This window comes from Clupea harengus, chromosome 1 (assembly GCF_900700415.2).
Source record: "Clupea harengus chromosome 1, Ch_v2.0.2, whole genome shotgun sequence".
Classification (NCBI taxonomy): Eukaryota; Metazoa; Chordata; class Actinopteri; order Clupeiformes; family Clupeidae; genus Clupea; species Clupea harengus.
In genome coordinates, this window is record NC_045152.1 from 17,805,967 (window position 1) to 17,815,966 (window position 10,000).

At 43.1% G+C, this 10,000-nt stretch overlaps 1 protein-coding gene across 2 annotated transcripts in view; it reads right to left on the reverse strand.

The window, feature by feature from the left end:
• prkcab (protein kinase C, alpha, b) overlaps positions 1-10,000 on the reverse strand; it is a 116,202-nt gene that overhangs the window by 11,092 nt on the left and 95,110 nt on the right. Inside the window, exons 6-11 of one of the 2 annotated variants that reach the window (XM_031569268.1) lie at positions 7,138-7,294; positions 6,506-6,640; positions 5,802-5,898; positions 4,968-4,994; positions 2,402-2,542; positions 431-604 (exon numbers count right to left, since the gene is read on the reverse strand). In XM_031569268.1, coding sequence (XP_031425128.1) covers positions 431-604; positions 2,402-2,542; positions 4,968-4,994; positions 5,802-5,898; positions 6,506-6,640; positions 7,138-7,294 — 731 coding nt within the window. The remainder of the gene's footprint in view (positions 1-430; positions 605-2,401; positions 2,543-4,967; positions 4,995-5,801; positions 5,899-6,505; positions 6,641-7,137; positions 7,295-10,000) is intronic. The other variant, XM_012818270.2, reaches the window with a different exon arrangement.

Consider the following 10,000-nt stretch of genomic DNA (forward strand, 5'->3'; position numbering starts at 1 on the left):
CACAGCAGTCCTAATGGGTCTCATTGTGCACACTTCCCTGTTGTAGTGGCAGCTTTAAAAGCTTCACAGGAAATGAGAAAAAAAGGCGTCTAGTGGTTTATAAGCACATTTACCCCAGGGTTAAAGAGCCTCTTCAAACTGTGGAGAAAGCTATACTACTTGTGGTTGTAAAAACAAATATTTAATGTGAGTTGTTAAAGAGTCGCTACTCAACTCCATCTCATGGAAAGTTTGAAATACTTACTGTTACTAAACAACTGTATTATTTTAGCAGTGCCACACACAAACACACACACACACACATGTTCTCCCTCTCTCACATAGAGCCCATGTCATTCTCTCAATAGTTCTGAATCCTCTGCCACGTCACAGGTGGGATGGGGCCTGCCTGCCTGCCTGCCTGCCTGCCTGCCCAGGCCAGCTCTCTCACCACGGTCTGGAAGCAGGAGTGCAGCTGGGTGAGGAAGGGAGGCTTGTCTCGCTGGGCCAGCACCCTCTTCTCCACCATGGTGCACTCCACGTCGTCGTCCTGGATCACCACGTCCTTCTTCAGGATCTTTATGGCGTAGAGCTCCTCTGAGCCCTTCATCTCGGCCAACATCACCTGAGCACCACACAAGCCAGAAGAAGGGGACGGGGTTATACTCTCCACTGCCAGCACAGTACCATAGGATGTTTCAGCACAGTACCATAGGATGTTTCAGCACAATACCATAGGATGTTTCAGCACAATACCATAGGATGTTTCAGCACAATACTATAGGATGTTTCAGCACAGTACCTGTAAAAAAGGCTCTGGACTTATTTACCATTTAATATGGTATTTCTCCTTTTCATGCTGAAGGACTCTTAATTTGTTATTAGCAGCACCAACGTCATGCCAGAGAGAGAACGCAAATTGTTTTACTTTACTCTGTCGCGTTTCTGAAGCAGCAATTCATGTTGAGACCAAGAAACCCCTTTAGTTCGACGTGTGCGTCTATGAAAGATGTAAGTTCTCTACTGTGATGTTAATTCCATATATTAAGCAGTGTTATATGTTTAGAGATGTTTATTGCTTATCGTCAGTGTTAAACGGGTGAAGGAATGCTAGCATTTACCGTGTGAATGACGTTTATGTTAGCTTGCTAAATTACCTTGCATTGCGCCAAACCATGTACTTTGTATCCTGTTAGCCTGCATACGTATGCTATTTGTGTTCATTATAGTGTAGCTACGTACCTACTAATGGGTATTTATATGTTTGTGGGCCTTATTTAGTCATTTTACATGCTTGGTGATGCCGTGAGCTGACTAGCCTGTTGAGTTAACATGTCAGCGTAGATTGGTGCGCGCTGGCTACATAGTAGCTTTGTACTTATTGTTTTCCCCTTTCTACTTTGTTTCAGAACCACACACACACCTTAACCACACACTGTTATAACACACTGGTTGCTTGCAACATACTGAATATCTCTGTTAGAGAATTCCTGTATTCCTGATTCCTTTCCAATACAAAGTGGTTGCATCAGATCTCGTCTCATCATTGCCTCACCTCCAACGTGCACCTCTCCTGCCCTGAACATCCTGGCCTGGAAGTACTGTTCTGGCCGACACTCAAGATTGTGTGTGGTGATAAAATATGACTGAAACCCTCTTTTAGAACATAACATAAAACCCTCTTTTAGAACATAACATCCTATGTTATTGTGCTGAAACATCACCTATAGTATTGTGCTGAAACATCCTATGGTATTGTGCTGAAACATCCTATAGTATTGTGCTGAAACATCTCCTACACTACAGGTGATGTTTCAGCACAATACTATAGGATGTTTCAGCACAACTGACGGCCACTGTAGGTAATCCTACATGCTTGAAAATGGAGGGGTATTCAGTTGGTCGCAATCTGCACCCTCATCGCTAGATGCTGCTAAATCCTACCTTTAATGCCAACGGATAAAAAAACTCTTATTTTACGAAGGTTCCATCCCAAACCAGTAAATTGGCCATTAAAGCTACAGATCAAGTCTTCTTTGAAAAGATGCAACCGAGGGAGGGAAACTCATTTGAAAACATCATCCCCTGAGTCTTGTTAAAGGGGACTTAGGATGCAAAAATATGAGTGAAGATTAAAAAAATATTTTAATGGTTTGTCGCTTTGAACCAGCATACACTTAAAAATGGTTTTGAAGTCTTTTCACTGAACTACTTTTTTTTTCCTGATCACATACAATTGGTAAAAGTCCACCTTCATTAAGCCTACTTTCTTTTCTACAATACGATCCCAGAATTGATTTCTATTTAACCTTGCACTGCTCCTCTGTGTGGTAGTGTATAGTGCAAATGTGGCTAAAACACAGCTCCCATATGGAAGGGTGTTGTTGATAGTGTACTAATAGCAAAGCTGCTGAACTCTAACCTTTCCGAAGCTGCCTTTGCCGAGTAGAGCCAGGAAGTGGAAGTCGCTGAGTCGCACCCGATCCATGTTCCCAGAGGGCAGGCTGAACCTGCGGTAGTCTGCCGGAGTGATCGCCTTCTTCCCAGGGCCCATCTTGGCTTTCTGCAAAACAAATTATGGACTTCAAAATGTATGGTGCCCACATGCACATACAAATTTAAATGATCACTGCACTATAGCTGTGTTTATAAATGTGTAACTACTTTGTAATTACAAAGAGTATTGCCTCTATCGGTAAGTTACTGGTATGATTATTACTACTGAGATTAGGGTTAATATTGTTGAGATTGACATCTGTGGCTTGATGTATGAGTCATACATGCATACATGCAATTTCAGGTGACAGGAAAACTGACACCATTCTGTAGTTGGTTGGTCTCATTTAGAAACAGCTTTCGATCAACCAATCATAAAGAGTTTGTAAATATCACTGTGATTTGTAGTACAAAACTATAACAGAAATATTGTAGTTATAAACAATAATATAATCCTGAGACAAGAAAAATTGCACCTTTGCCTGGGACTAAAACTTCAGTCACAGATCACTAAGTATGGAACAGTCCTCAGCTAACACATGCTTCCCCCAGCACAGAGCCATCTGTTCCCACTGAAACCTTGAGTCACAACCTGCTTATTTACTCTCTAAGAAGGACGACACCACTTTTCTCCTATTCCCCAACTCCCCAAACTTCAACAGACTGCAAAACTCCTGGTCCCTGAATTGCCCAGACACTCCTGTGCATTTCCACAAAGAATACAAAAAAAGCATTCAGCCCACGCCCTGCAGTTTGTCCTGAAGACACCTCAACGCTTTGTGCCCACAAGTTCTTTTCTGAGTTTCACAAAGAGTTGACGATTGTCCTACTTTAAGCGACAAAAGAAAAAGAAATACTGATGTCTGGTCACGTCAAAGCAGTCTACCCATACAATACACATGGAATAGAAAAGAAGTCGAATGCCCTTGGCATGACAGCATCTCCTCAATAACTTGGTCACTGTCATATTCAGCATTTAGTTCCTTCTGCATTTATAGATACCTGTAGCTGTTCACTATGTATCATTTCACCTGAAGCCACTGCTGCACTTGACTACAAGTGAAATCTACAAAGGCTGAGTTCCCAGCTCTTGCTGAGGCTGTGCTGTGCTGTGCTGTGCTGTGCTGTGCCGTGCTGTGCCACTACGACGCTCATTTCCACTTTATTTTCCTGGACGGCTTTGTCTCAACAGCCACGACCTTCTCAGAGGCAAGGACAGCTGGCTGAGGAGGCGACTGCTGGGTCACAATTAGAGGAGGTGATCTCGTCCTGACACAGCAGGTGCCACGGAGAGCCGAGAAAACACCTGAGCCTCGGGACACGGAGCCCTGGCCTCCTCCTGAGCTCTCCTCCAGTGCCTCCATGATGATGTGAGAAACGATTGTAAACACAGAACCATTAGTCCAATAACTACAGTAGTGTCAGTGCTTCCTCCGCATTATAAATGAAAGCAGAGTTGCTGTTTTTTCATTTGAAATCTGTATTCCTGGTCCCCAAACTTTAATGAAGCTACTGTTGATCTAGTCTAGTGCCATATCAGCCAGACAAATGCAAAACAACAGAAAAGTTACTGTGTGCTGCCCCCAAGTGGACTGATTTTAAATGTGCACTAGGATATATCCTCTGCATAAGTTAGCACTGTTCGTGCAGGCATCCTCCAGTGTAGGTGAGTGAATGAAAGACAAAGCTAATCAGATCATTACAAACAGTTGAGTGTTTGACATGAGCACCGGGTTATCCTGTGTGTCTTTGGTCCTCCATTAGTCAGCAGCGCAGCATGCCCTTGAGCACCATGGCCAAGTATTTATTTACCCCACAGTGATGGGTGTTTGTGGCATAGCACAGTTGTGTTAGTTCTGCCTGTCTGGGTGGCACACACACACACACACAGACATGCGTGACGGGAGTGAGTGTTCCAGGAGCGTGCAGGGCCTCTGCTGCCTGAGCCAGCGGTGCTCTCAGGGGGGGGGGGGGGGACGGGACTCTTACAAAGCATCCCCCCCAGTGCACCTGTTTACTAACAACAGCACTGCTTCTCTCTGTATATGTGTTTGTGTGTGTAGGTAGGTTGGTAGGTTTATATATCTGTGTCTTCACATGTGTTGCACACTTCTTATAGTTTGAAGGATAATTCAGGCACATGCCAAGCCAAAATGCCAAGCCAAGTTTTGTTTTGTTTTGTGTATTTAATTTGAGTGCAGTAAATGGAGAGGCATGTTCCTGGGAGTCAGGAGCAGTCAGCAGTCAGCAGTCTCATGTTCGTCTCAGGCTCATCAGGCACCTAATCAGGCAGCTGTGTTAGTAACGCTGATTGGTTTGTGGCAGCTGGCAGACACACACAAACAATCAGGGGGAGACCAGAAGGGACCATTCCAGTGCTTAAGAATATGGAGTTATATTCTTAAAATAGAGAAAGAAAGAAAGAGAGAGACAGAAAAAGAGTGAAAGTGAGAGAGAGCATGAGAGTGAATGAAAGAGAGAGAGAGAGCTACCTTGAAGAAGTGGTTTAGTTGGCAGGCCTATAGAAGAGAGAAACTGCAGCATTAGTCAGGAGACAGATGTGTGTTTGTGTGTGTGTGTGTGTTTTTTTTGTCAGGAAAAGCAGGACTGGTAGTCAGAATATGCTCTGCTCTAGAAGATGAAGAATTGTGCTACTATATGGACCCTTCACACAACTATCACAATATTAAATGTATCAATTTATCCTGCAAATCAGCATACATTATGCCAAGTGGGTAGAAAGATCAGTCGAAGGCATGGATGTTCAAATGTGAGAAAATTCCTGTTGACGCAAAGGATGATTATTTTGTAACTTGCTAGGATCTCAGTCGTGGTTTCCATGGGAACAAGAACTTGCTTTTGCTTAGCCAGCTAACCGGGTGTCTTAGGGATTCACTCATACATAGTCCGATAGAACATTAAAGCATGAAGCGTGCTAATCGAGTTATTGAGAGAAGTCTCTTCTTGTCTCTGACACACACACACACACACACACACACACACGCGCGCGCGTACGCGGGTGAAGAAGGGAAATATGTAAAGAGGAGCTTGAGACTGAGGCTTACTCTCTACTCTTCAATCTGCACTACTGTTGCCATGGAGATATGGACAGCCTTTAGGGTAAATGCCATAGTTAATATGCATAAGAAATAGAATGTTGTAAGAAAAATTGATGATTTAAAGAATGGCGCCAAAGAGACGTCTAACTTTGGGAAGGAATTTTATCAAGTCCAACGGTTTAAAAAACAAACACACACATTGGTCACACCAAAAATAGCTGTGAATCTAGACAAAACACCGTCTGTGAATCTAGACAAAACACCAACCTCAAACTTCTGTCGGAGCTCCACTTGATTGATGTCTTCAACGTCTGGAATGGGGCAATTGTAATACTCGCCCTCTTCCTGGTTCAGCAACTTATACCTGTAAAACAGAGAGGACCATCTGTAGTATGTCACGTGGAAACACATCAGTGCGGTCAATGTCGTTTTCCTTACTCTTGTAATTCGACTGTAGTCACACAAACACCACACAATGTAGTGTTATGTACAAGTTATGTATCAATGATTCTTCTCATAATTACATAATGCTACTATAACATACAGTATGTCATACAGTAAGCCTTGGGCTCAGGACAGCCACTTAAGACCATGTTCACTATTAATGGTGCTCTTTAGATAGATCAAACTGAGTGGAATAGAAGAAGATGAAGACCATGTTCACTATTAATGGTGCTATTTAGATAGATCAAACTGAGTGGAATAGAAGTAGGTGCATCTGTCCATGTTCACTATTAATGGTGCTATTTAGATAGATCAAACTGAGTGGAATAGAAGTAGATGCATCTGTCCATTGTAAATAGTCCAGTAGCCCTGCCCATAATATTTTCCTGAACACTCTCGTTTCATTCATATCAGTAGCCCCATGCATATTTCCTCCAAACTGTTGAGACAGTATATTACAGCTAAAGTTGGACTATTTAGTCTGCAAGTGGGCACAAGCGTTCCAACCTTGTAACTCACACACTCACCATCCACACATAGGCGCTTTTATGAGCTCAGACACCCCAAAGGACATGGAGCCCATGAAGTCATTTCTGGTAGTCCTGTCCCAGTCCCACACCTCTACGGAGAGACGACGATCTTTGTCCATGGCCTTCAGCTTACTATTGGAGACACACACACACACACACACACACACACACACACACACACACACACACACAAAGATACATGAGAATACACACACACACACACACACATTTACATTCACAAAAACCCTTCTTCCCATTCTGGGTCATGACTGATCAGTTTTTGATCTCATGCTTTGGTTGAAAACTCATCAGATACAAAAGCTGAATTCTGTCCACTAGAGGGTCCCTAAGGTTCCTGAAAGCCCTGCTTTACTCCACTAGAGGGTCTCTAAGGTTCCTGAAAGCCCTGCTTTACTCCACTAGAGGGTCTCCAAGGTTCCTGAAAGCCCTGCTTTACTCCACTAGAGAGTCTCCAAGGTTCCTGAAAGCCCTGCTTTACTCCACTAGAGGGTCTCTAAGGGTCCTGAAAGTCCTGCTTTACTCCACTAGAGGGTCCATAAGGTTCCTGAAAGCCCTGCTTTACTCCATTAGAGGGTCCCTAAGGGTCCTGAAAGCCCTGCTTTACTCACAAAGCGAAGGACTCGTTCCATGTGGGGTTGAGGGAGGACCGGATGGTCCTGGTCTTCTGCTTGCTCTCGCTCTTAGGGTCGGGGATGAGTTTCAGTTTGACGTAAGGATCCGACGACCCGTTGGGGTCCATTGGAATGAGGTTACGGGCCTCCCCGACTAATCAACACAAAAACACACAAATAAAAATAAACAAATCAGTCTATTTATCAGTAAGCCAAGTTATTAGTTACATCTAGGGGTATCTATTTAGGGGGCAGTAGACAATCTTTTCATATTGCCATCAGTGCATTGCTTCCTGCGCTGATGTAAGAGGGATGTGGAGACAGAGCTTGTGGAGACGATGTGAACACTTCTGCTTTTTTCACTCTTTCATCTTCCAGTTTTTCACATCATCTTCACACTTCACGTCTCAATACCAAGTCCACTCTTTCAAAACTCTTCACTAGAGCCTGACTGATATAGAATTTTTAAGACCTTTAAGATTTTTTAAATCCCATGATATATAGAGCAAAAACACATAACAAAGAGATTTTCCCCAACATTCAGCATGGTGATTGAAGAGTTCTGATCAAGATAGGATATAATGTTGTTTAAATTCTAGAGTAATGAATCTTCACCGGCCTCACTATTTGATTCAAGCGATTACAATTTGATTACGATTCAAGGGGTAACAATTTGATTATAAAACGATTCTTGATGCATCACGATGCATCTTGGCCTTCATGGTTTTTATTAATAAATACAAGCACTTAGATTTGAACTCTATTTTCCTGTTAATCATTTTATTTAACAGCTGTTTTAACTGACTAACATTACAGAAAAAGCTGTCTCCCTTTTTTCCCAGCAGTGGGCCTATGTCCATATGAAGTTGTAGCAAGCAGACTACTAGCATTAAGCTAGGCTAAGCAGTAGAGTTATAATAGAGCTATGTGTTTGTTCACTGATGTGATGACTGCACAATCACATTCAAATGCTTTTAAAATATTGTAACATCAAAGACGGAGACGGAGGAGAGCAGTGGCCCCTGCACGTCACAAAGGGGACTCAGAGAATGTAACCGTACCGCCTACCCCTGCTCCCTCGCCTCAAGTGAAATAAGCACCGCTTAGCTTAAGCTCAACTTAGCTTAATGCTAGTGGCCTGCTTGCTACCACTTCCTGCAGTGTCCTATTAGCTAAATAATATGAATTAGTATTTCTTATTTATCAGCCATTATAAACGCTGATACCGATAGGTCGACAATAATCTCATATCAGCTGATAACATCATCATCATTCACAGTGTGCTTTACAAACACGCACATAAGCAGTTGCCCTCTTCCTAATCAGTTAACATTTCATGCAAATTGTCCTGAAGCATAGCAAAATGCACATGTTATGTGAAGCCATTTGCATAGACAGTCTACAGTATTGCAATACCAAACATATGAATCTGAATTGCTCTAATATGTTTCATGACAGTTCTATGCTACAATTTCAGTGGTGTACTATAGTACAACAAAAAGTGCAGATATTTTTCATTTCCAGTACAGTAAGTGAAATAACAACTCAAGATACTACCACTAGAAGTCTACTGTAGCCCTCATGCTGATCCATGGTATCCTCTGTATTTTACAGTATGATCTTGACAATTACAGTAAGGCAACGTTGTCTTGAATCTTCCCCCACACCCTACAAATATTCCAAGCCAAGCAGATATAGTGACAGCAAACTTTGATTTGTTGGTTTTCCTCTGTGTTCTGAAAAAGTGGACATGGTATTGAGACATGGAAGTGTGACAATTATTCACTCCCAAATTAGAGTAAGTGTTAAATCATTAGTTAGGCTGTTATTTAGCATCAAAATTAAAATGGCATGTATGAGAGACATCAGTCTTCCACTCAATATGATGTGAGTGCTCTGAACAGACTCTCACACAATTAGACACAACAGCAGCACTGTGGTCGGAGAGCACAAAGACCCTTACTGCATGGCAACCTCAAGCATATTCCATCTCCAAGGAAACCTCTCCACTTGTGGCTGCCAATGTTATTTGAACCTCGGCCGCAGTGAGAAGAGAGGTGCATGTGTGTCATGTCTCACGTACTGTATATCTCACATGTCTCACCTGTAGTAGAGGACACCTCACTCAACATACAACACAAGAGTGCAGTATAGACTGCAGGGAAGAAAACAGTCCAATTACCTGACTACACACACACATACACACACACACAATTATCATTGTGCTATTTTTAAAGTGAAGTCAGACTGCAAGTGAGTACCACAAAAGAGACAAAAGCAGAAAAGATAAAGAGGGGATGAATAGAGATGGGAGTAGAGGAGAGAAAGAGAGAAACAAACAGAATGAGAGAATGTAGGTGAGAAAAGCCATGGGGGAGAAAAGCCATGTGGGTGGGGGGGGGGGGGGGGCATGTCAGCCTCAGCTGATGGTCCTGGCTGTGTGTGTGTGTGTGTGTGTGTGTGTATGTGTGTGTGTGTGTGTGTATGATGCTCCTGGCTGTGTGTTGTGGTGAGATGATGGATGTCTGATTTGGGCGTTTCATCACCTCCCTCCCTCCCCCCTCTTCATCTCCACATCAGCATGAAGCTGCCATCACTCTTAAAGAGCCATGCAGCTGTTTACAAAAGGTAGGATTGAACGAGAAGCCAGGCAGAAGGCTCTGACATGTTCAGATGATACTTCAGCTCAGAGAAATTCACTTTGTGGAGTCCCTTTGCAATGCTGACTTCAGCCAGCAGGGAGCAACAGAGGTCTCTGCTGAGGGGACTGGCCGAGACGCTCACGGTCTCTCTCAGTGATAAACCCACCGAGGTTCTGCTCTGTCAATACATGATGTTCGGCTACACAACTCCTTCTGAC